Source organism: Plectrocnemia conspersa, unplaced genomic scaffold (assembly GCF_051122295.1).
Source record: "Plectrocnemia conspersa isolate PC_06_02 unplaced genomic scaffold, ASM5112229v1 ptg000013l, whole genome shotgun sequence".
Taxonomy (NCBI): domain Eukaryota; kingdom Metazoa; phylum Arthropoda; class Insecta; order Trichoptera; family Polycentropodidae; genus Plectrocnemia; species Plectrocnemia conspersa.
Window position 1 is genome coordinate 30,289,027 of NW_028277177.1, and position 26,651 is coordinate 30,315,677.

The 26,651-nt window shown below is 27.5% G+C and overlaps 1 protein-coding gene across 1 annotated transcript; it reads left to right on the forward strand.

Moving 5' to 3' along the window:
- Positions 1 to 5,427: 5,427 nt before the first annotated feature.
- Positions 5,428 to 25,455, forward strand: slou (homeodomain transcription factor slouch). Its single transcript, XM_088201839.1, has 3 exons — positions 5,428 to 6,196; positions 21,636 to 21,970; positions 24,166 to 25,455. Exons 1-3 carry the CDS (start codon positions 5,500 to 5,502, stop codon positions 24,418 to 24,420), a joined length of 1,287 nt encoding a protein of 428 aa, XP_088057965.1. The 5' UTR covers positions 5,428 to 5,499; the 3' UTR covers positions 24,421 to 25,455.
- Positions 25,456 to 26,651: the final 1,196 nt, after the last annotated feature.

The following is a 26,651-nucleotide window of genomic DNA, read 5'->3' on the forward strand; positions in this document are numbered from 1 at the left end:
CACTGCGGCGGCGCCAACACAATTTTATTGCTTTTGACGTGAATTTTTGCCTTCTGAGAAGTGATAATTGTTTTTTGAGCTCTCCTATTGACCAAAATTCGGTTTGTATACACTTTGATAAGCCCTTTTATATTAGAAGTTCATAGTAATATCTGTAAGGATAGCTATCATATTTCTAAAACATTGTGTAATATCGAAACGCAGACAAACTATGGAGCAATATGTGAGATGGGATGTCTATCTGTACTTATTTTTTCGTTTTTTTCCCATGAGAGATGAGTTGGATAGTTTGTATTTTGGATTTGACATATTGAAAGTTCTAAAACTATAATTAGTTTTTAAACTTTCATTATTTTAGGTTTAGGTTTCTTGTTTCTATTTTTTGGGACGTTTCGCATCTGTCATATTGAGCTACATAGTCATTTTAGAGTTTGACTAGTAGTAATATATATCTACTGGTGAAAATGTATTTGGACTTTACTAGTGAAAATATAACTTTACGAAAAAAATACGCATTCACTGTTACATTTATACATCGGATAAATAATGATAAGTATATGTAAATATATATATTACTACATATAGAAAATCACCTGCCAGATAATTTATATTTCCCCCGGTAAAAATATATATCTACTAGTGAAAATGTATTCTGATATGTTTTTTACTGAAATGACATATTTAAAAAAATATTTACTGGATAGATTCGAGACTGTTTTTTTTTATTATTTTCTTTTAGGAATAAGCACATGAAACTAAGTGTATTATTTATTTATTTTGCTGTATTAAATCAAGTAATAAAATTACCATTAGATCTGAATTTTCAGATCGAATACTTAAATTTACTGCTACTAATTTACATTTGTTGAATATTTCCTATCATGTCTAATATTTTTTTTTAACACTAAAAAGCAATAAAGTCAACAATAATTTGCAAAAAAAATTTAATACAATCGGAGAAGCGTCAAAAAATTACAATCTATTCCTTTGAATAATTATGTTTATTGTAAAAGTACTATTTAGAAAGTGGGTGCTTTTGAAGGCAATGTTCCGCAAAAAGGACTAAAGGAACTTATACCTGAAATACATCAATATATAGGTGCATCTTAAACAACTACAGTTTGGTTCAGATTCATTATTTGAGGTCAATTTTTACTTTTTTTTTATAAATATATTCTTGTTATGAATTTTTCAGAGTTAGGACACTCAAAAAGAACAGAAATTTGTCCCCTCTCGGCAGGTCTGTGAATAGGTGTCCCCTCACATATTAATAAATTTCAAAATGGCGCTCAAAAATATCAGCCGAGATGAAAAGCTTAAGAAGGTATGTATTAAAACTGTTCTATTAATATTTTCTTAATGAAAATTATTTATCTGATTAAATAAATTAGATACTTATGAAGGTTTTTCATAATTTTTCTATATAAACATAATTATAAATTAATTTGTACTAAATAATATATTTTAAATTGTATATAATATATTTTTTCGCGTTAGAACAATATATATAAAATATAGTTATTCGCGTCCTCTATGACACCTTAGTTCATATCATTCTTGCATTTGATTTAAAATTGTATAAATGCATTCGATCTGTTGCGGACTCTTTCTCTCTACATTGTGATTTAGACTCTCTATAGAAATGGGCTTCCGTTAACCGTCTGCCCTTTAGTATCGGAAAGTGGCATAATGTGCCATTTTTTCGATCTCGTTCGCCATCAGTTTAATCCTACGATCTTGATGGGAACATTTTGACTTAATAAACTTCCATTATAGATCTCAGTATTACTTTAGAGAGCAAGTGGAGGTTCTCTCTACACATACACGACGTCTGTGATAAGTCTTCTAAGATGCTCGGCTTTCTTATGAGGAACGCCTTTCACTTTAACGATCCGTCATTCGTGTCTTCTATGAAACCTTAGTTCGTAGCATTCTTGAATCGGGATCTATAATTTGGAATCCCTGAATAACCAAATATTCCATTAAAGTCTAAAAAAATAAAAATATGTTTTTAACAGCTTAACGACCGAGGACTCACCCACGAGTCCTGAGAGAACCTTTTGCAGCGGCCGAGGACTCGCCCATGCGTCCTGCGTCACGCGTCTTCTTTTATTAAAAATACACTATGATACAATACAGTTTACCCCTATATTATAATGCGAGATGGTAGTATACTATATCTACCTAATATAAAATATAAAATAAATTATATTTTACTTTAATTTTTCGTAAAAAGAGTCGTTTTATCCCACTGCGTCGCAATGCAACGAGTCGTCGCCTATTTTAGTTTGTTATATTCTAATATTTTTGGGCTAGTGTGTTGTTTGGTAACGGTTCTCCAAGCCGCTCCCACTTACAGTGACCATATTTTTTGCATTATGGAATATTATATTTTTATTTATTGTTGCTGTTATTAATAAGTGATAATTTATAGTAAAAGTTAATTAATAATAATAAAAACAGTAAATGGCGTATTTACAAAAATAGTTAAATAATCAATAAGGAAATTTTTGAAATTTGACAACGTTGATTAGTGCACGATTTTTTTTGAACACCACATTAGCTTAAAAATGTGATAATTAAATTAATAACATGTATGTTTAAATGCTTCTAAAATTTTTTGTATAAACGATTTATAAAAAATATCCATTTATAATAAATAATAATTTGCACTCACTAAATTTTTTGGCGTCCATTTTCTGCGTACAACTGTTTCGAACACATTTATTTTCATAATTACACTGAGTGATACGTGTAAAAACATTTGTCATTATGAAGAAAATGAACTGAATGAGTGCAAATTTGTCACACGCGGTCTATGTTCACGTACACATGAATAAGAATTACTTTCGCACACATCACTATGTTCACAATCACTGGGGGGCGTTGGACAACGCGTCTTTAAAATTTTCCAAAAAGGTTTAATTTCTTTTGTCCATTTTGCCGTGATTGAAAATAAAATTTTTAAATCAAAATCACAATCACAAAAGATCACAGAGAGAAGAGCTATTTTCGCGATACGTTTCGACCGATAGTTTAGAGGAGACTAAATATACTGCATTACTTCGATTATAAAATGCATTTTTTTTATCTGTGTGGAGTTCCCGAATTTGGGAATTCCACAATAAAAAAAGTGTCATATACCCTAATAGATGAATTCTTAAAAGGTATGCACAAGGTAAGCTGATAAGACGGGACAGGTAGTGGCGATTTACCCTTTTAGAATAACATTGATTGTAATTTATAGCAAATATTTAATATTATATTTGTAAGCAAGTTTTTCAATCACTTAATTATGCGGCCCATAGATTTAGAAACACTGGGTAAATGACGTAATTACAATATATTTATGCAAAAAATCATAAGGAAGCTACAAATTAAATTTCAATAAAATATATTATTTGGTTTACAAGTTATAGGGAATTTACTAAAAAAGGTGATTTTTTGCTATTATTCCGCGAAATCTCCCGGCCATCAAGGAAAGCTCGGCAAAAAACACCGGGCGTTAAGCTGGTAAAAAATATAGTGCTTAGATGTGTTATAAGATTAAGAATAATAAATTAACAATAACATTAGATAAAATCGTAAACTATTTTTTTTAATAATAATTTCTTAAATAAAATATTATCATAATATTTTTGTGAATTGCTAAACACCTTGTAGTGTATGCGAATATTGTGGGCTGATCTAACTTGTGTTTCATGTAAATAACCAATACAAATTTAAGTAGAAAATATCTTTCCTAAGATTAGAGCCAATCTATCTATCGCAAGTGCAGGTAGTAAATTGTCAACAATGAATCCTTTAGAAATGGGTGTTTGCCTTCGCTCAAAGAAATTGCGGGGCATACAATATAATTAGAAAGAAACTGTTCTGAGAATTTATGTTTGGTTTTTTGTTTATATCACCTATATAATACCAAATTAATGTTATGGAAAGAATGAAAATGATGAATATAAAATATATTGAAAGCATACATGTTACTTTTAATTTATTTAAGTGCAATAAGCAATATATTTTTAGTGAAGTGTACCGTAAATTCATTTCGTGAGTATGGGCATACAAATGGTCAGACATGGTGGCCCAGAAATAACAAATCAAAATTTTTATTTTTAAATTTAAAAAGTGATAAAAAATCAGGTAATTAATACTAATCTATTGAAGAGTCTCACTTACTTTGTATTTGTAAGATGTTTGCCAATGAAATAAATTTGTTTTTGAAACTATTATTTCAAACAAATCGGACTCACAGGTTTAGAAACACTGGTTAAATAACGTACTTGACAGGTATTTATGCGAAAAATCATAAGGAAGCTACATATTAAATTTGAATACAATATCTTAATTAGTTTACAAGTTATAGGGAATTTACTGAAAAACATAATTGTTTGCCATTTTTCCGTGAGATCGCCCGGCCACCAAGCAAAGTTCGGCAAATAAATACCGGTCGTTAAGCTGTTAAGATACCTTTATAAAAAAAAAATACATTTGGTTGTTATCCGTTCTTATATCCCAGCTCTTGCAGAAAGTTGTATTGTCGCTAAGCATTTCTTCAAATTATTGAAGGGTGCAGCTATACCCGAGGAATTCCAATTTTGGGTTCCAGAACGTACAATTATTGTTTTCGTCTATAGTGACGCATTGGGATAACCTGGTCCTAATTTAATCTAAATAAATAAAAAAAGCTTGAACAAAATTTATTGTATTATTATTTTTTTAACTATTTCAATATTTTTTTGATAAAAAGATCTGTAATTCTTGGACATGTTTTTACTTTACATTGTACTCTTATAATATTGGTAAATACGATATTGCTTTGATAACAATAACTTTTATTTTATTTTTGGATAAAAACGACAGCGTCGTGATGCCGCAGACATCGTGTTCTAACGTGATGTTTTGAAGACTGCATTCTATAAATGTTGCTCTTTTACATTTAAATATTGTTTATAGTTAAAATTAGAATCTGCAGATATTTAGTTACCATTGTTAAGTAAAGTGCAATCGTATTCTGTAAATCAAATCGCATCATAATAAAAAAACGATTTGCCTAATCTGATATTCGCTAATGACCGAAACTCGTTTCGTTAGCTCGTTAATTATGAAACGCGGAAACGTCTCGGTTCCGCTTTGCGCCCGACCGCGCGATCGATTAAACGTTCTAATACGTTTAACTAAATTGTTTAAAGGACGCCGCTTCATTAGCCATGCACGCCGAGGCGCTTTTCCTTTCCTTCTCCCCCACGCACCGTCTCGCTCCGCGGACACGCCTTCGAAGCCGCGCCCCGCCGAACGTCTCGACCAATAGTGCGACGATTCTCGCTCCCTCCGATTCGTTTTCGACGAGTGAGTGCGCGCGAAGGCGCCATGTTCCGTCGGAAGAGGGGAGGTTTATTTATCGGACGCTTTGCGACGGCCCTCAGTGTCGCCCGCGGTGCGGCCGCGTGCATAGTGTCGGGCGAACGCAACGATGACGTTCACCGCGGACCATTAACGGACATGACCATGGTAATGATGCAGAGACAAGAAGGCACCCCCTTAGGACTAGGGGAGGTCGACGCCATACAAGACGACGGAATCAATTCACCTCAATTAGATCGAGAGTCGTTCGGAAGACCGTCGCCCGAGCGAGAGAAACTGTTCAACAGAGACAAACCTCCGCCGATCAAAATATACCCAATAGGACAGCGCAGACTATCCGACACCGGTGTCTATTTACAGCGACCCAAAAAACCTAGAGAAGAACTAGACCACCAAGCGGACGAATGCGACAATCGCAGCGACGTGAGCGAAGAGTTGAACGTGGACGAAGTCACGGAAGACGCTCTATCGCCGGTGGATTTGACCAGAACCAGACAGTTGAACGTTTTCATGCCGATGCCTCATCAAAACCGCTACGGACAGTTCAAACCCGCGAGTGATAGCGACAGACAAGCGAACGAAGCCGAAAGCGTTTGCAGTGATAGTCATAGTCCTAGGTTAAGTAGTCCAAAGCCGGAGCAGCACAGAAGATTGGCCTTCTCCGTTGAAAACATCTTAGATCCGAACAAATTCACGGGAAGCAAAAGCGTAGACGGAGCGTCCGGGGTCAGGACCGAAGGGAGACAGTCGGGGCTCAGGTTCGTCGCAGGAGCTCTGCCCCCCGCCTACTGGAGGCCCCATTTCGACGTCGTCGATCAAGACGGTAGCGACTCAGGTAAATAAAGCTTAAACTTTCATGTAGTGCTTCCGATTTCACGGGCTCGTGCACAAAGGGTCAGTCGGAGTGGAGAATAAAACACGCCAAAGCGGAAAAGTGCATTAGATAAGGGCGAACCCCCGGAAATAAATCCCGACGCCGTTTCAATCATAAAACTAATGCCCGAGAAAATTGTCGATCTTATCGCGTCCGCTCGCCCTCTCCCTTTCTTATACGGTACAGCTTAGATCTAATTTATTATTTATTTACTCAAGTGATTTTATTGATATATAAATATAATCTATATCTAAACAAATTAGTTTAATATGAGCAATTAACAAATATTTATATTGGTTGAGTAATATTTTTATAATAATAAAAATAATAAAATAGAAAAAACATTTAATCACATATATTACATAAGTTATATTGATTTAAAATAGACAGTTATTATAAACTATTAATATTTCATATTACATTTAATTTAATGTTTAACAACTTATATTAAAATAATAACAACCAGTTAAAATGTAACCAAATATGGCCGTTTAACCCTAATTAATTTACAGATCCATTAAAGATTAAAAAAAAAATTATGCTTATGAGCTTAAAAATACATATTATTTATAAAACAACTGATTTATTAAATAAGTAAATAAATTTACTGTAGTTTACATTTAAAATATTAGGTTATCGTTATTATAATAACTATCAATCTTCAGAGATATTTCAAATAAATATCATAAAACTGTAAAATTAATATGCACTTCTTTTTGCCACAAAGATGAGATTTGTATTAATTGTATCGTATGATTTTTTTATAAAAAATCTCGTTTCAATATATTGTTTAAAATTGCTGATTATAATATAACAAACAGATTTATAGAACTAAATTAATTTTAAGTTTTATGCTCTATATTATTAAAAAAAAACATAGTAAAATTATCTGAAAAAAATATCTTCGTAATTATTACAAAGCAATATTATAAAAAACAGCGGATTATTTAATAAAAATATTGCGCATAATTATTAAATGAGAAAAACTGAGAATCAAAATTGATTGATGTTTAATAGAAACTCAAGGAATAATTGCGATATTTAAATTTTTTTAAAGAACATTAAATAAAAATTGAACTTAAAAATAAAAAATCAGTCTACCTTATATTTACAAACAACTTATAATGATTTAAAAAAATATCTATGCTTAATAATAAGCATAAAAATAAGTTTGAAGCGCTATATATATAAAATTATATCATAAAAATAACGGTTTTGACGTTTACTATTAAAAATAAACTGCAATTTTAAGCAAAATTCCTGATGCAATAAATAAATAATACTGCAATTAAATTGTTTTGAATAAAAACTTTTTTTAAAGACTTGATAATTGCATACATGTAATTTAAAAACGGACCAACATCAATATATGCATGTATTTAGATATATAGAAATGTTTGAGGAGCTTAAAATAAAATAGTGTAAAATTAATACGTAAAATTTAATAACGGACAATTTAATTTAAATATTGACTAAAATTTTACAAAACTACTGAATTACTGAAAATACAATGCTTAATAAGAACTCAAGGATCGATTACGATATTTAAAAATAAGCTTGAAATATTAATTAAATGCTATACAAATAAATTTTACATTAATAATAAAATAAACATCCTTCACAATATTTATAAATGATTTTATATAAATACTGACAAAAAATAATTGTTCTATTATGTAATAATATAAAAAATAAATACGATATTACGAAATAAAAAGCTAAAAGTCAGTCTTCTCTATATTTACAGATAAATTAATATAAATACTGACCAAAATCCAACAAAAATACCGATGTCATAAATACAGAATTACAATTTAATGATGTTTATTAAAAACTCAAGGAGTAACAAGGATGTTTGTAAAGCCTAAAGATTAAGGAATTTAAATACTAAGCAAAATTAAATAAAATACTGACATATCTCAAATAAATTAAAATTTATTAATGAGTACTAAGAAATACAGAAGTAAAAAGGATATTAAAAAAAATATAATCCTAAAATATAAATAAAAAGCATGAAATTTATTATAGAAAAACAGCATTGTTAATATTTAAGAATAATCTTATATCAATATTGAGCAAACTTAAACAAAACTAAAAATATATTAAAAGCTTAAAAAAAATTAAGAAATGTAAAATAAGACATACAGACACATTAATAAAAATACTGACCGAAATCAAGCAAAATTACTGACATAATTAAATTTTATAATCTGCAATAGAAACGCAAGAAATAATTAGGATGTTAAAAATCAGGAAAACTGTATTATAAAAAACAACATTCCTAATACGAATAATTTAATATCAATGTTGACAAAATCAAACTTAAAAATTGACATAATAAATAGATAGATTTACAATTTAATGATATTAGATAATTAGGATAGTTAGAAATTGTTACGGAGTTTAAAATTAAAATTAAATAATGTAAAAATAAAACTATTAAGAATTACCATACCTAATAATTTTGAACATATTAATATAAATACTGGGCAAAATCAAATAAATTAATACATATTTATAAACTTGAGGAATAATTGGGATATTATAAAAAAATTAGAGAGCTGAAAATAAATAAAAATCTTGAAAGATATTATAAAAAAACGGCTTTCTTAATATTCACGGATATATTAATATTAATACTGAGCAGAAACAAAACTAATTACTGACATAATAAATTCAGTCATTACCAATTTTATAATGTTTAATAAAAAAATAACGGGAAAACTATAATATTTATGTGAATTTTTAATTTTGAATTATTGAATAGAAACACAATTTTATAAAAAAAATAATATATACGAAAATTTGCAATTAAACGCTGTTTTAAATAATATATAAAGCTTAAAATATCTGTAAATAATAACTATAAAATAAAATGCATATTATTTATAAACAACAATATTTATTAAAAAAGTAAATAAATTTACTGGAGTTTACTTTTAAAATATTAGGTTTTCGTTATTATAATAACTTTCAAGTTTAGATCTTTGGATATATTTCAAATAAATATCATTAAACTCTGAAATGAACATGCACTTTTTTTGGCACAAAGATGAGACAACTCAATTCTTATTAATTGTAGCATATGATTTTTATAAAAATCTCGTTTCAATATATTGTTAAAAAAAATTCTACACAATTTATTATAAATAGAATTTTTATTTTCGATTATAATACAATAAACATATTTTGTGCTTTATATTAATGTTTAGGAAAAAAATATTAGAATCAAACTCTTCATATTTTTTACAAAATAATATTAATTGCTATTATAATTAAGACTATTTCTATATTTTTGTAAATTAAAAACAGCTTTATTTTGTATGAATTAAACCTAATTAGTTAAACCTATTTAGTTTGAACTATTTAATAACTTAAGTAACATATAATATAAAACTGAACGTTGATTTTAAAATGATTTATTTATAGGATTTTAATTTTTCATAAATTTATTGATTTAATAAAAAACATTCGCCATGAGCATTCTAGTCGTTACAGAATATTGTTCTATATTTTGAAAGCATAGTATGATTTTTTCTTGTCTTTGAGAATATAAAATTAGTAAAAAATATTTATCTGACTATATAAATTAGATACTTTAGAAGGGTTTCCACATTATTTTAACTAAATAGTATATTTAAAGTTAAGTGCTAGAATATTGAGACAAAACTTTGCTTAAAAATACGGTTTATGGTCTGAAATATAAATATGTCATGAAAATAATAATATAAACAATATGAAAAATAAACATTACATTCTATCTTGAACAAAGTAATATTAAGTTTATAAAAAAATACATAATCTTTATTAATAAATTTAATTAAAAATTATTATTAAATTTTTAGCTTTTATATGTTTTTTTTGCAATCAAAGTTATTTAAATTTATTAATTAAAATTAAACTGCAAATATATTTAGATCTCGTTGCTTATTCATAGACGTTCAAATAATATTTACACATCAAAGACAATGTTTTAAGTATAAACTTAACATTTTATACGACTTTAAATGCAACATTAAGTGACAAACTCCATCAAACACACAAATACGTTTACTATTTTACTCGCGCGAACATTTTTAACGCGCAGCTTTCAAAGCACAATTTTGACAGATTTATCGAACAAACCGTGTAAACCCGCGAAAAACCCGCTTTCAGATAGTTTTCCGACAAAAAAACCACCGTGCAAATCTTGTGTACGTACAAGGGTATTTGTTTAACGCAAAATCGATTATCCGGCTCGCTTTTCCGACCCCCACCTACGGCGGTAGTATCCTCTCGAATTTTCCGCGGAGCTTTTCCTTTTTCCCGGGGCGGCCGCAATCACATTTTTCCACTCTCTACCCTTAACCGCACACCCTCCGACCGTATTTTCAATTAATTTGTCCACCTAACTCCCTTGAACCACCCCGTCCCCTTTCGGCCGGACGCTGATCAGTTATCCGCCTCTATCTCTGCCTCTGGACCCTCCTGGATACCCCGAAAAGCATTTATTACCCATTACAACTTTTTTTTACTTTCGTTGTCTCCGCCACCCCGGGGCGATTGTTTCGTCGTGTGTTTTCTCCCCTATTGATGGCGCGCGTGTTTGTTAATTAATTAATTAATTCAGCATTGACGTAACGATGTGTTTATTGCAAGCGAATCGTTTAGAATGATATATAAAAATATTATGATCGCATAATTTAAGAATATTTATATAAATTATTTTAATCAAAAATAAAACAATATTATAAATGAAAATCTACTCAAATGCTTCTTCTTATTCTACTGTCATGTCCGATTTCAGACGTTTATGCGTATATTTTGCAACCAAGACAGTTTCTTTTTATCGACTCATTTTAACCTTTAATTTTTACCATTATTGAGGTATAAAGAAGCTCTATTTCGGACTCTACTCCATATACCTCGGTTAGATGATTGGAAGTTCTCAATCGCGCCCTTTCATTAAAGACTCTTTTAATCTTTAAATTGTATATTTATTAGTTTAACTAAATTTTATTGTATTGAAAATAGATTTGGTTTTAATTTAATCTATTTCTTATAAAACAGTATAGACTCCATTTGAATTTTTTTTCTATAAATGTGTTCAAAAAATAAACCGGAGTAATGATAAGTATATCGAACGTATATCCGTGTCGTGTGCTTTAGAGCTAATATTATAATAATATTAACCCAAACATGCCATCTCTTTCTATAGTATGAATAATGATGAAATGGTCAGCTCTCGAAATGACTGTGTTAATGCAAATATAATATAGTAAAACCAATGAATATGCAATATTTACTTTTATTTAAATTTTTTCCAATAATTTCTATAGCATTAATTAAATATTATAGTCACAAAAATATAACAAAACTTTATTTTATCATCGTAGAAAATAAATAATAACTTATGTTGCGTCCAAATTTAATATTATATATGTACTTAAAACAGCATTTTTTAATTTAAATAGTAATAACTTTAATATTCCTCAATAAAATGCTAAATTTTTAGGATACGTAATTGTATTGTAATATAACAAAAAATTGCACTAAACAAGTTTATTAGTTTAGTTGTAATAATCACCTGTACATACATACATATATAGATAAATATATACTATTTATAAAAATATTATGTCAGTTACTTTATATTTCTATTGCTATTAATATTATTATAAAAACGTCACTAAGGCAAATATATTATATAAAAGGTTCATTAATACGGTTCTAGAATAATTTACCGCCAGCCATTAATCACTAGCATATTTTACTAATAATGTATAGCCTGCAAAAGATCGTTAGCATATTTTACAATTTAAAATGAATGTTTCGAATGTATGTGAACCACGCAATGATTAAATACAGTTTTACTGATATTGCCCAGTGGAATTATAAACCAATTATTTGATACATACATAAAATTATATTCATACTATTGAAAATCAGAATTTACTGAAACAGTTGCGATACCTTCATTTGCTGTTCAAATCCAAAACCTAACCTTATGATAGTTCAAAAAATAATTATAGTGTTTTCACTTTCTTTATAGAATAATTCGTTTGGGTTTAAACAGTAAATGAACGTTTCGCAACGGTCAAATTGAATTTCATAGACATTTTAAAACAGCATATAATTTTAATTTTTCAACCTATAATTTTTATCGTCAAAAAGAATATTAAAGGTTAATCTCTATATAATAAAAAAATATATATTGAAAAGCATATTTTAATGCAAATATTATAGTATGTATTAAAAATAATATCTATATAAAAACTTTATTTTCAGCTTAAAATAACCAATATATTTATATAAATTATATTGCCTGGCGATATAATATGCTTGTGATTATTTGTAGGCTAAAAATTCTTTATGTGATCAATTAAAGTAGCGGTAAACTGCTAGTAATTGATTGCTGGCGGTGATTTGCGGACGATAAATTTAATTCTTCTAAATACACTATTTCATATATTATTTTCAGTTATTTAATTAATTTTGAAGTATTATGTTTTTAAAACAATTTTTAATCGTATCGTGACTTTTATAAAAAGAAAATATTTTAATATATCAAATGAAAAAAATAAATTTGATTGATTTTTTACATCATTTATGGCCATCATGACGCATTGGGTGAGGCTGTTAATTCATAATTATAAATATATTTATTAGCGATTCTTATCGTTAGATGCTATTATATATTTCTTGGATTTTTGATATAAATCATTTATTTTAATATTAAAGAAGTGTTAACATTTTTAACATTCCTAAATATTTATTACTAATTAGTATTTTTAAATAAATAGTTAATTAAATTTATTTTATAAGCCTATAAGTATGCTTAATAAATTTTAGTTTCACTATGAAAATAAATCATTTGAAACCTAATTGAATATGAAAATTAATAAATAATTCAATGAGTTCGAAATGTTTGCAGCATGCAAACAATATTTTTCATAAAATATGTATGTTTTTATATATTACATTTGTGGAGCAAAAATATAAATGAAATATTTACAGTACAGGTTATTTTTAATATTTCTTTTCTATAAAAAATCTGCCATTAATAAACTATATTTTATGTTATCATAATCTTTACTCTTACATATGTATATGTTCATTGATATAACATTGAATATGTATTAACTATCATAGACTATGTTTTTATTTATTTAAATTATTCTTTCTCTATGTTCTCAGAATTATTATTGTAAAAGTTAGAGTTGCAGTACCCAATTTATGCTAAAGCCAACTTAAAAATCCTTATATTTGTAGAAGCAAATTTAATATGTAGCAAAATATTTATATGGTACATAAGTGCTTATTATTTATTGTAAATCTTGGGTTGCAGCATGAAATGCGTTAGTTCAATCAACAACTACTAAGTAGGTGGTGAAACACCAGAGTGAAATCAAATTTAATATTATCAAATAAATTAAAATACTTTTAAACTTAATAGCAAACAAAAAATACATTTTAATTTGATTATACATCACGAAATTTCAATGTGGTGTTAGAAAAATCACTAATTTCGATCTTTCAGAGTCGATATTAAATAAAAAAACACTATGATCCATATGGGATTTGAACTCAGGCCTTTCAGGTATTAGTCACATACGTATATACAACACTTGTTTATTGCGATAAACTTTTCTTTTGTATAAAAGATTTTTTGTATTTTCCTTTAATTATAATGTAAAAGCCTTACTTTATACTCTTATTTTTTTATTCAATTGTAGCTAATAATAAATTATTAGCATGGGAATGGTTGTTAACCATTTTATAAAATTATTTATATTATTAAAATGAAAAAAAGTATAAAACCCTTAGATATTAATCGTATTTTAAAACATAATAAATATTTTCATTAATTATATATCAAATCACATAAATAAAATTTAATTTTAAATCTCAAATAAATTGTTAAAAAACTAATCATTTAAATACAAAGTTTAATTCATGCAGATAAATCTTTTTTTATTGAGGCGAAGAAAAAAATATTTAGAAATATATTAGCTTAAAAATGTATAAGAAATGATATATTTCTAAAACAAATTTGTTCGAATTTTCAATGACTAATAACCATAAACATCCACATCTTCAAAAAAGCTCATAAATTCATAAGAATATCTCCATCCTCTTTATTTACTCTCCAACAACGTCGTCTTGTTACACCCACGATTTACGACCGTCTAAAATCGTTTTTTAACCGCACCAAAAAAAAATCAGCAGCTCACAAACCACATTGTTGGTTTTCGCACTTTACACACACATACACCCACAATTGGGGGGGTTGACATCCCGGCGTTGTGTATCCATTTCATGAAGGGTGGTGAGTAATCACATTGTCACCGAGACCGCAGACGAGCTGCTTGCCCGGCTGCAAAACAAACTATACCTCGTTATACGGACAAATTGATGGTTCAATTATTAAGCGATAAGAGTGAAGACAGGATTATGAATGTGATTTGGAAGTGGAGGCGATGGTTATTAATGTAATGGCGTATTTTAGGAGGTGCGTAATTTGTGGATATCAACATTAATTAGGATACTTTTGTTGTTGGGAGCCAACAAATCGAATTGGATATTATAGGATCTTATAGTGATTGGATCTTTTGGGTAGCATTTATAATTTAATATTTATTTTTGACTACAGTGTAACACATATTACTAATGTGGCAATTACAACTTTATTTTTCACACATAAATATAACATCTTAATATGAATACTAAGCTTGTTTTTTGGATATCAGTGCATCAATATCTGATTTGATAATAAACGTAGCAATACAACAAATATTTTAAAGATAGTAGAACGCTCGGGATAAAGATGCCGGTTTGTTATTGTGTGCGTGTACATGTATATGAGAGGGAGAAGCGATGTAGCGTGTACTTCGTTGTCTCGCTTTCTCTTTTAAGGACAGTCGCTGATTCGTCAACGCTGGTATTCGTCATTAAAGTGCAGTGTGGCACAGAAGTTCGATCTTCTCTAGTGATTTATTTTAAATAATTTTGTGTTGATATTGGTTTAACCCAGATATGCCCACTGTCCCATGGGTAGGTCACTAAACTCGTGCCACTGTTTTTATTTATAAATTAAATTTTAAGAGAACAAAATTTCTTGGGCATATCTGGGTTAATTGATATCAAGGCTTCAAATATACACTGTAAGTTATTTATTCCCTTACCCCTGGATTAAAATATTTTAATTATTTTTCCATTAATCCGTATGTTGTTGTTTTTTTACACTATTCTCTGTAAGGCTTAAAAAAGTTATTATTCTTATCGTTGCGCCAATGATAATTTTTTAATTTATTCAATGGACTCTAATGATTAAATAGAGTCGTCGAGCCATTAAACAATCTGCGAATAATTTCTTTCCCCATTTTATATCTTTTTGCTTTTGAAGAATAGCTAAAGAATTCATTATTTTTTTGACTAGTGAAAGATTTTGAATTTTGCAAATATTTAATTAATGACATCAATGTCTGGTTTCTTCAATTATATAATATATTTTTAATTGTCCGTTGAAATTTCCAACTTAGCTCAGATGTATGTATGTTAAATAAACATATATTTTCTTTTAAAATAAAAAAATTAAATATTCTGAGCTAAATTGTTTTGAGCCACACAGTTCACGCACACAATAACAAACCGGAATCCTTATCCCGAGCGTACTCTATTTATCAAAACCTTTTGTTTTAATTCTACTGTTTGTATGCTTCATACGGAAAAAATATACTCTCATAAATAAGGAATATTTTTAGAGCGCATGTTATTTTTTATTATGCAGTTATGAACTTGTAAAAGTCTAATAAAGACACTAAATCAATAATTCCTAAAATTAAATGTCTGATTTCAAATCTATAAATTATATATAAAAGTTTGAAGGCTTTGTGTTGATGTCAACTCAAAATAGAGTACCAAATATTCTAAAATGCAGATTCTGATGTGATAAAATATAAATTAGTGCCGCAAATATTTTGCTGTTTACGTAGCTTTGTTCAATACGTGTTTCAAAGGTACGTGTTTTTATATTCAAGTGCAGGTTTTATTTTAGAGTTTTATTGCAGTAAAATACGCAGTGTCTCCGTAGCTAGTTTTTCGATGATTCAGAAACTTTAAATAATGGTGATTTGATTATTTTAATTTTTATTTAATTTATTTTGTTGTGTTGTCAAGTTTTAACGCAGCTAAACTTCGTCTTCAACATGTGATGGGCAGGTAAAATTTTGGTTGTTACTGTTTTTTCTGCTTCATACAAATCTGTGTACGAATTTTAAGAAAATAAGGGATGTATCTGTATGTATTTAAGACAGATTATTTTTACTAGGCTTCTAAAATATAGCTAAATAAATGTATCGTCAGTAAACGGATTAACTTTGATTAGAAAATATTTTTTTTACCACATAACTTGCCTTCATTAATGAATTAGAAATCATTTTTCGAAATACTTGTTGAGATTTTCCCTAGATTTTTGTATATAACACATTTAATGCCACTTGAACTATTTAGATAGGGTCTGTTTACTTTTATACAAATATGGTCTGTTTAATCTTGATAAAATATTAAAACCAGATAAATACGTACAGTAAAAATGTGCTGTATGAAAATTACATAGCTTATAATTTATAAGTAATAAAAAATTTAGTAATCAAATTAGACATACAAAAAAAATAGTCAATAGCATATATAATGGTTGTGAAAAATCAGATTTATAAATAATAATTTATTAATAATATTACTATCATATTTTTACTATGTATTTTGTAGTTATGATACAGACACTTTATTAATATAGATAATATTTTTTTTATAATAGGTTTAATCTGTATAAATATATTAAGATTTAAATATTATAACCCAATAAGTAAATTGATTATTAAATAAAATACTAGTTAATTTAAATCTGCAGTTTTATAAATAATTAAGCTGATGAGGAAAAACTATTTTTTTAATGGATGTAAAATTGTGAGATTATTCCATAATATAATGTATGATTTACTAGCTTAAAAAAAATATTTTATTTATAGTTGTTTTATTTATGATGTTTTTACAATCTTTGCAGCAATAAATAATATTTTTTACATTTTAGATTTAATTTATCTTCAAAAATAAGCATTTTAAAGCTCACTACTCGATTCAATGATTAATTTACACATGGGTTGATAAATTGATATCGCTCTTTGGGGTGGAAATCCACGGTTGTTAGTATTAGCTGATAATGTGGCTGCAATACCTGTTTGCTGTTACAAAATACCTGTCGGTGAGGCCCTTTGCCTCCCCAGGCACAGAGGTAATAAACCATCGAAGTGTGATTAAAAATAAATATGTACACATATATTTGATTATAAAAAATATTAAATAAAATAATTAATTCATTATTTTTTCATCTAAAGATATGATTTGCTTTGATGGAAATATAAGAGATATTTAGAAATGTTTATCACCTCTGACCCATAGGGGAGCATCTGTGGTTACCATAGAGTTTGCCAGATTCAGTTACCGGAAATAAGCTATGATTTAGACGAGGGAAATGTATTTCGCGATGGGAAAAAATGTATATTATTATGTATGAAAATTGAGAGGGGAAAATGGAGTGCTCGGTTTCCTTTGAATCAATTGTAACTGACTGTAGTATTAGTATATGTAGTAAAAATATATATAGATACTAATGTAAACATTTTTTTTAAATATGAGATAAGGCATTGTTATCATTGCAATAATATGGAATCATGCAGCTTTTAAAAAAAGCTCCTCTTTGTGTTTACTAGAATATGATACTCTACATTTATTTCAATACTGTAATTGGTTATACAATATTTAAAAGTAAACTCCATACTGATTTTCCATCTCGATTGTACTACTATATTTTTTCTTCGAGCTGATATAATCTTAATATGTTTTGACTTATTTTTGTGCTTTTAAATATTGCCTTTCAATATTTCAATACTACTGTTTCTCAAAATATATTTTATAGTATCAAATGGTTAAAGAGTAATGATTTGAATAAATAGTTTACAAAAAAATATAGGTATTCATAAGCACAGTTAACTGTTGTAAAAATATTATATTTAAAAGAATCATTTTGCATGATTATTTATTTTATTTTATGTTTTACAGTCCATTTTTTTAATGTAATTGTAGAATTATATATATGTAAAGTATATAATTTAAATTAACGCAATTAGCTTATTTTTATACCACATAAGCACGACCTAGTTGTATATTTATAAATCGTCCCGATATTCATCCGGGTAAATATAAAAAAATATTATAATTTATATACTAAAACATATTTATTCAATCTCCATGACGAGATAAAAATATAAAAATCCCAAGTTCATATGGGATTTGAGTCCAGGTCTTTCAGGTATTATACATCGACTTATACTATTAGTCTATCACCCAAATGTGATCAAAATACCAAGCGGGCGATTCTCTTTAAGAGTGCATTTTAGATTTAATAATATTAATAATAATAATAAATTATAATACTGGAACAAATTAATATAATTAATTTGGTAAAATTAAAAAATACCCTTAATTAACATAAAATTAAATATTGTTTTAAATAAAGATTTGTATATATTTAATAAATTATATTATACATTTTAAATTAATATATAAAAATAAAGTTTTACAATAAAATAAAAATAGTGTAGTAACATATATTTTTTACTGCATAACATATTATCTATAATTGATAAAATATATTTTCTTCAAAAATATATACTACATTTTTGCTACAAAGATAATATTATTATATTTAAATAAAAATTACAAAATTTTCTACTTTGCTATTGTGCTTTTATTATAATAGATTTTTTCAGATTTAAAATTATGTTTTAAAATATTTTTTCTTGAAAATAAAATAAAACTATTCTTAGGAATATAATATTTTTTTCAAAGCACAACTTATAATCTTAATTATTATATAATAAATATTTTTTTTAAATATCTTACCTTTTTTAATACTATTTTTGATACAAATTATAAAACATTACATAATTTCCCAATTAGTTATTTTTTATTATTAACATTTTTAGCATTTTAATCAATTTTTAAATGAATATTTTATTTCTGATATTAAAGTAATAATATAATTATATAATAATTTTAATGTAATATTTTATTGTTTAATACTAATATTGTTTGATATATAATATAAATAACCATGACACTAATTAATTTCTTATCTGATGCTAATGTTATCAAGTTTTTATCTAGCATATATTTTTAATTTGTTAAAAAGTTTACCTTTACTATAGAATTAAATAAAAACACCTTATAATAGTATTGTTTTATTAATTAGGCAGTTCTTCAAAATTATACATTACTTGTATATTTAACTACAATATCGATTATACTGTTAAAAAATATTATAAAAAATTATAAATCAGAGCATTTTTTAACTAATAGTGCGTCTTAAATACCAAAATAATATTGGGTCAAAAACATTTTATTTAATAATTTTAATTACTATATATTATATTTTATTATTTTAAATCATAAAAATATAATTGCATATGTTTAATATTTAATTAAAGCAAAAATAAAAAAAAAATAATGCCGCTACAAATCGTCAAATGTAATTTTACATAAAAACCGAGTCTTAATAAATAAATCTTTGTGGCAAAAATATTGTTTTACATCGTAATTTATGAATACAAGGAAAGTGCCTGAAATATTTTCACACCCCCACCACTTGTAAAAGGGGGTGGGGCGTCTCAGTCTCCGGCAGGGGTGTTAAATGAGCTCCCGCTTATTATCGCCATAAGCCCGCTCGCGCGCCATCTTGCTTACTAATTGCCATTGTCGGCAACTTTTCACGTCGGGAAATTTGCAAATTTGCCTAACGAGTTAATTAACAAGCGCGCGCCAACCGGTTGCTACAATCGACTTACGCAAAATGTTCGACAGCCGATTTTATCCACTTTGGGGCCGTGTTGTATCCCATTACGATTTGGAGCGCGTCGCTCGCGGATTTAACCCTTCGTTAACGCGCGCCCCCTAGGGGGTGCGTTTCGTTCAGCTTTATTCATATTAATTTAATTGTCGGCTAACTGGAATAATATTGTCAATTTATGTAGTGATTTTAGCAATTATGTACGTTAATAACGTTCTTCTTTGTACTTTTCTACTATTGAAATTCGAGGACAATACATTTTTTTAGGAAGTATATTCATTAATAAAAAGCGTATCGAATATATTGTATATTAGATGATTGTGATCTAATTGATAATTTTAGTAAAAAAATAATATTATAATTTTATTATTGTAAATGTATTTAGCTATAATTAATTCAAGAAAAATGTTATAATTTAGTTTGATTAAAATGTATATTCAACTTTTAATTATTTTTTATTAGAAATAAGCATTTATTATTAGAAAACTATGTTTTCTAAATACGTATTTATTGCATCATTAAAACCTTATAAATAAATCAATCTCCTACTATATAATTTGCTTTAAAATATTGTGACATTAATTAATTTTTTTATGGGTTAAATTGTGCCATATGTGTAAAAAATATGCACTAAAAAATGTTTTTACAATCAGGAAAAATGCCACCTAATTTCAATTATAGTTGAGCCATTTGAGAAACTTCTTTAGTCCATAGTTTTCATAACACTTTAATCAACTAAATAGATTCAGTAATTACAATAGTTCCTACCGAAAGTCTGATAATCAAGATGCTTTCGATTTTTTTAAATAAAACACATAAAAAATATTTTAGATAATAAATATGATTATAAAGAAAGTTTATATTACCATGGGGCGCAAATCTTTACATAGAAAAAGAGTCCTTAGTTAAAATTTACGTTTGCTTTTTTTCGCTTGGTTGAAGCATTTGCTTCCGTTAAAGCGGAAACTCGTTCACCGGAATTGATATGATTTGCGACTATGACGGGGCATTTGTATTGAAAAGTAAAAAGGTCACAGCCAGGAGGCTTAAAGGGGATCAAAACTTTTCACTTAGCCGACATGACTCCATTACCGGGGACCTTAGTTGTCTGGCGTCGCTAAGTCCTCGAAATTGCAAAGTGGAACGTACCGTTTCCCATTTTAATCTTTACTACAATTATTGCATTTGAATAACATTTAATATATGTGAAAATTATGTATCCCTTCTACTTCAATTCCAAGAAGATGTTTGTTTGAAGCTGATCTAGATTAAAATTGAATAACAAGAAAATGAGTCACTCATTTCAAAATACATATACATATATACATTTGTCCGGCAACATGAAATGAATTTAACATAAAAATGCAATGATCAAAGACATAGCAATAGCATACCTGATAAATATTGTTCATATCTGACAAAATGGTTCGGCTAGTTTTAAATGGAAGTTATTTAAATAATTTATGGGTTATACGTTTACACAGGTAATTTAATTAAAGTTTAAATTTGTTACAGGTAAAGACCACATGCAAAACTCGGACATGGAAAATGACGATATGGAGAACGACGACCAGGAGAACTTGGACGACGACAATCTAACCCAGTCGGACTTTGACGACAACGGCGATCCAAAGTCGCCCTCGGGCTCTTCATCCAGGAAAGGAGGAAAAGCATCTTCTAGCAAGGACGGTAGTAAAGGAGGAGGCGGTGGCGCAAAACCCAGGAGGGCCAGAACCGCATTCACTTATGAACAGTTGGTCTCGTTAGAGAACAAATTCAAGACTACCAGATATTTATCTGTGTGTGAAAGGCTGAATTTGGCACTTAGTCTGAGCTTAACTGAAACACAGGTAGGGATACAATCTGTACTATGTATATATAAATATATACGAGGGATTTTCGGGAAGTTTTTTATTTTTTGATTGATTCGACATAGCCTCTGTATACTTTTATGGGACAGAATGAGGTCTATGTTTATTTAACTACTATGAACTATTTCTGGCCTGGCATTGTTCCTTAAAAGCATAAACAAAAATCCACTTATTTTTTTTCTAGCCTTGTATCTTTACATTCTGAATTTTATTTATATAAGTCAATATACTATTTAATAAAAAATGTTTTTTTCATTGCCGAGTCTAATAGAGTAGCATTTTTTTTTATAAAAAAAATGTACAGTGAAATAAAACATACGACGTTATTTTAATCAAGGTAAAATGTCGTTATAAATACACTTAAATAATTTTACTTTTTTTTTACAAAAAAATAAATAGTCCATTATATATAAATATATAACGCTGTTTATTAAAATGCTATATCATTATTTTTTTTATAAGGGTCATGTTTTTTATACATCAGTTTATTTTAAAGCTGTGTTTATGCGCTAGATTATAATTATTTATATATAAAAAACTATATTTATTGGATACTTATGTCATTATAGTGATGTTTGCTTTACTGCCATGTATATTTTTTTGTGATAGTATGACATTTTTATATCTGATTTATATTTTAAATTACGCAATATTATAACTCTTTTATTAGCGTTATTTCGACTCATATAGTTTTTCTATTAACAATAATTTAATTAAATTACAAAATCTATAAATAATAAAAGCAATAATATGAAAATAATATATATAAATAAGTAAGTAAATTTACGTTAAAATAATCTTTGTGAAAACATTTTTAATCCAACTTAAAAGCTATGCTTAAAAAATACCAGGGGTTAAATAAATTACTTTCTTGAGTAAAATATTTTCATGCATTACTAACAAAAAGCAATCAATTAAATAAACTAGATTTCAATATCTATTGGAAATTTTATTGATTTTTTAGTTATATATAAGTATATAAATCATGCAAAAGTGTTTATACAATAGATAATATAAAATACCAATAAAAAACAATTAGCTTAGATTTATTATTTGATTTTGAAACTATTAAAGAAAACGATGCCTTATAGAAATCTATATAAAAAATAAGTAAAGATTTATAACTTGATTCTCTAAAAACGATAAAACATTCTTCAAACTATCTTTAAATTAAAATAAGAACAAGATTAAGTTCAATGGTACATTTGAGATTTTTTATTATTATTAATCGGATTAAAATTTATCATATTATATTTTTTTAGTTTCCTAAATAAGCAATAAACTAAAAAACTTAGTGTTTAAAAGCTATACATATAATATATATTTTTTGTGAAAATTTGGTAAAATTGACTTGAGTATATTATAAATAACAGAATTCATAAACACTTCTTTTCTATAATAAAAAATATATTATTGTCATAATTAGGGTAAAGATACAAATACAAAGCTATAAATATGTTGAAAATAATATATAGCATACGATAATAAATTATTAAAATACAATTAAAAATTACTTCTTGGAATTTTGTCAAAAAATAGGTGTTTTCATAAATAAAATCGACGATATTTAGTAAACAACTATATTTAAATAACTATTATTTTTTAACAAAATTGGTTACTAAAATTAAAGTGAAACGATAAACACACATTATTGATTATAAATAATATTTTTGATCGGCAAAATATATTTTTGGGGAGCATAAATATTAAATGTTTACTTTAAGTTTGCTTAATAGCTTTATTAAATTGATACAATAATTATGGATGCTATTGTTTACTGTAAAGAATATATATAAAATAACTTTAATTAACACATTGCAATGATTATTATTTTGTTTTTATTAACATAAAGTTTCTTCTCGAAAAAAAATTTTATAAAAATACTTTAATTTGTACGAATATTTGTAAATATTTACCGATCACCGAATAAAAAAGGGTGAGTCAGTGCCAGATGTAAAAAGTATTTGAGTGGCAAAAAATTGTTTATGATTGTCTCAACTATTCTAATCAGCCTTTGATAACCTAAGGAATGCATTAATAATCAGATAATAAGTAACCGCTTCGCTTGGGAATCGTCAGATTGCAAAAATGTATGGGGCTTCCCACATAAAATATTTAAATTAATTTTTTCTCGAATTTTATGAGCTCTTTCTTATGCTTTATCTTAATTTCAGGTGAAGATTTGGTTCCAGAACAGGCGTACCAAGTGGAAGAAGCAGAACCCTGGTATGGACGTAAATAGCCCGACGGTGCCTCCGCCCTCGTCGGGCGGCGGCTTCCCTGGAGGCGCGCCTTACGGCGGCGCCTTGCTGTATGCGCCTCACGCCGCCCACTACGGCTTCGGGGGCGCGCCGCCCGCCTACGGCGCTTACTTCCACCACCTCGCCGGTCACCATCATCACGCTCTCGGCCACTCGCACACGGCGTGATTAGTGCTGCCCGGAGACACCGGAGACGCTGCCGCGACGGTGACAACCGGCGCGGACAAATCTGAGGTGTGAACGCAATAAATCGACTCGAGTGTGCACGTTCGAATAGTCGATAGGCTGAGTAAATGATGGCAGTGTTCGACTTGCGTATTATTCGAGTTGCGCAAGATCCGACTTACGTAAACGAGAAAGAAAAGTTTTTTTATTTGATTTTATTTCATAGCTCAGATACTATGAAAGAAACTGGGTTAGTTTAAAATCTAAAAATAAAATAAGTTTTTAACAAAAAGTTTGTACTCTTTTCGATATACTCAGTTTTTTAAATATGTTTAAAATGCAATATTCAAGCAAATATTTAATATTAAAAATAAAGCATTAAAATTATTTTTTTATGACTCCATCAGACATAATTTAACCCTTTAATTGCCGAGATTTTTTGGATTAACAAGTTAATATCGACGTATTACATAATATATATAAATATGTATATGTTCGGAAAAATGTTATTTTCTGCCCATTAAATTTATTTTTGATTCTTTCTTTAATGATGATATCGAATCTGGCAATTCTCGCTTAAGAAACAAAAGCTAATATATCAGATTTTGGCAATCAGAGTGTTAGAAATTTATATTAGTGAAAATTTTGAAGCATTGGCGTCAAAGTGAAGTATCAGATTTGAACCAAAATAAATGCAAATAAAGTATTTGTTTGTAGATGATTAATGAGAAGATTACTGTAGTGTCAATCTCAACAACCAGTTAGATAATTGTATACCCCTGGCAGTAAAATTACTGTTGTAAATATTCGTTTATAGTAAAATTTACAATAATATTCTCACAGTGTCACCAATTAAACTTTTTTATTTAAATCGCTACGCAGTTTAATTCCCTTCTACACTTTCTAGAAAAAAAATCAAAACCTTTAAAATAAATAAAAAACTACTTCTTTACTACGCAGCCAATTAAAAATGTGCATTAAATTAAATATAAAAAGGTAGTTTAAGAGATTTTTGTTACAAAATAAACCAGTGAAAAATAATTTAATTTATTATAAAAATTTATTTCTATCCGCACATATATCAACAATTATTTTTTATATGGTATCTATATGATAAAGTACTGACTTTAGATTACTAAAATTAAAATTATGTACTGAAATAATACAATAGAGTGAAGGGTTCGTTTTATGAAACAGTGTAGTGGCATTTATTGCTTTTAAGCTGAAATAATTGTTTAGAATCAATTTAATAAATATTATTAACTTCACTTTTTTTAATACGTAACACTACATATAATACCCCATTGTAACGAATTGGGATATCGCCTATCATGTTACAATAAAAAGGGTTAAAAAAATGTTTTTTTTTTAAATTTTATATATATTATCAATAGTTAGGATATGCATATTTTTATTTCAATAAGAATTTAATTATTAGAAAATATTTTAATTGTGTTTGAACCTAAAATTATATTTTTTGGGATTTGAGTTCTGTTATATCTGAATGAGTAACTTAAACTGTGTATAACGAACAGAGTATAAAAGCTATAAATTATAGTAAATTTATATGTTATAAAAATTTCAATTTGATTTTTATTTATTATTATTTATTTTAAAGAAAAAATAAAATAAAAAAATAGTGGGTCGATTTTTTAAAATGTCAATTTTATAACCTAGACAATTTTGCCTAAATCTGATATAAATAAGAACGGCAAATACTTCGTGGAGAAAAGTTAAAAATAATACGTAAGTTGGATACTGCCTGTATTATGTGTTATGAATATGATACCTATATCAAAATCGTTAAAGTTAGTTGAAAATGTGATCTTAAAAATTAATTATATTTAAACAAAATTAAACATGGATTATTATGAATAATTAAGAAATGAGACTGCTTATATAAATATATATAAAAATAAATTGTGCAATTTATATATAATTAAAACTATTGTTAATTTCAGAACAGTGCTTGTTTACATTGTGTTTTTATAATGTATAAATAAATAATACGCGTGTGAAATCGATGTAAATAAATACAATAGTTTACCGTGTAAATATTACTTTTGTAAATATGTAAGATTGTTTTAATATTACCATTATTATTACGTATATTTTTTTCAGAAGCGTAACTAATCGATGTTTTTTGAATGTATATGTATATTGAAACGCTTACGTGTTTTACCTATGTACCTGTATCATATAGTAAACGTTAAGGATGGCAAAAAATAATAATA

Excerpts from the sequence above, each read along its gene's own strand:
- slou (XM_088201839.1), top strand. The coding sequence starts at position 5,500 with ATGACCATGGTAATGATGCAGAGACAAGAAGGCACCCCCTTAGGACTA. Across the intron at positions 6,197-21,635 it reads TCAAGACGGTAGCGACTCAG|GTAAAGACCACATGCAAAAC; the intron begins GTAAATAAAGCT and ends AATTTGTTACAG. Across the intron at positions 21,971-24,165 it reads TGAGCTTAACTGAAACACAG|GTGAAGATTTGGTTCCAGAA; the intron begins GTAGGGATACAA and ends TCTTAATTTCAG.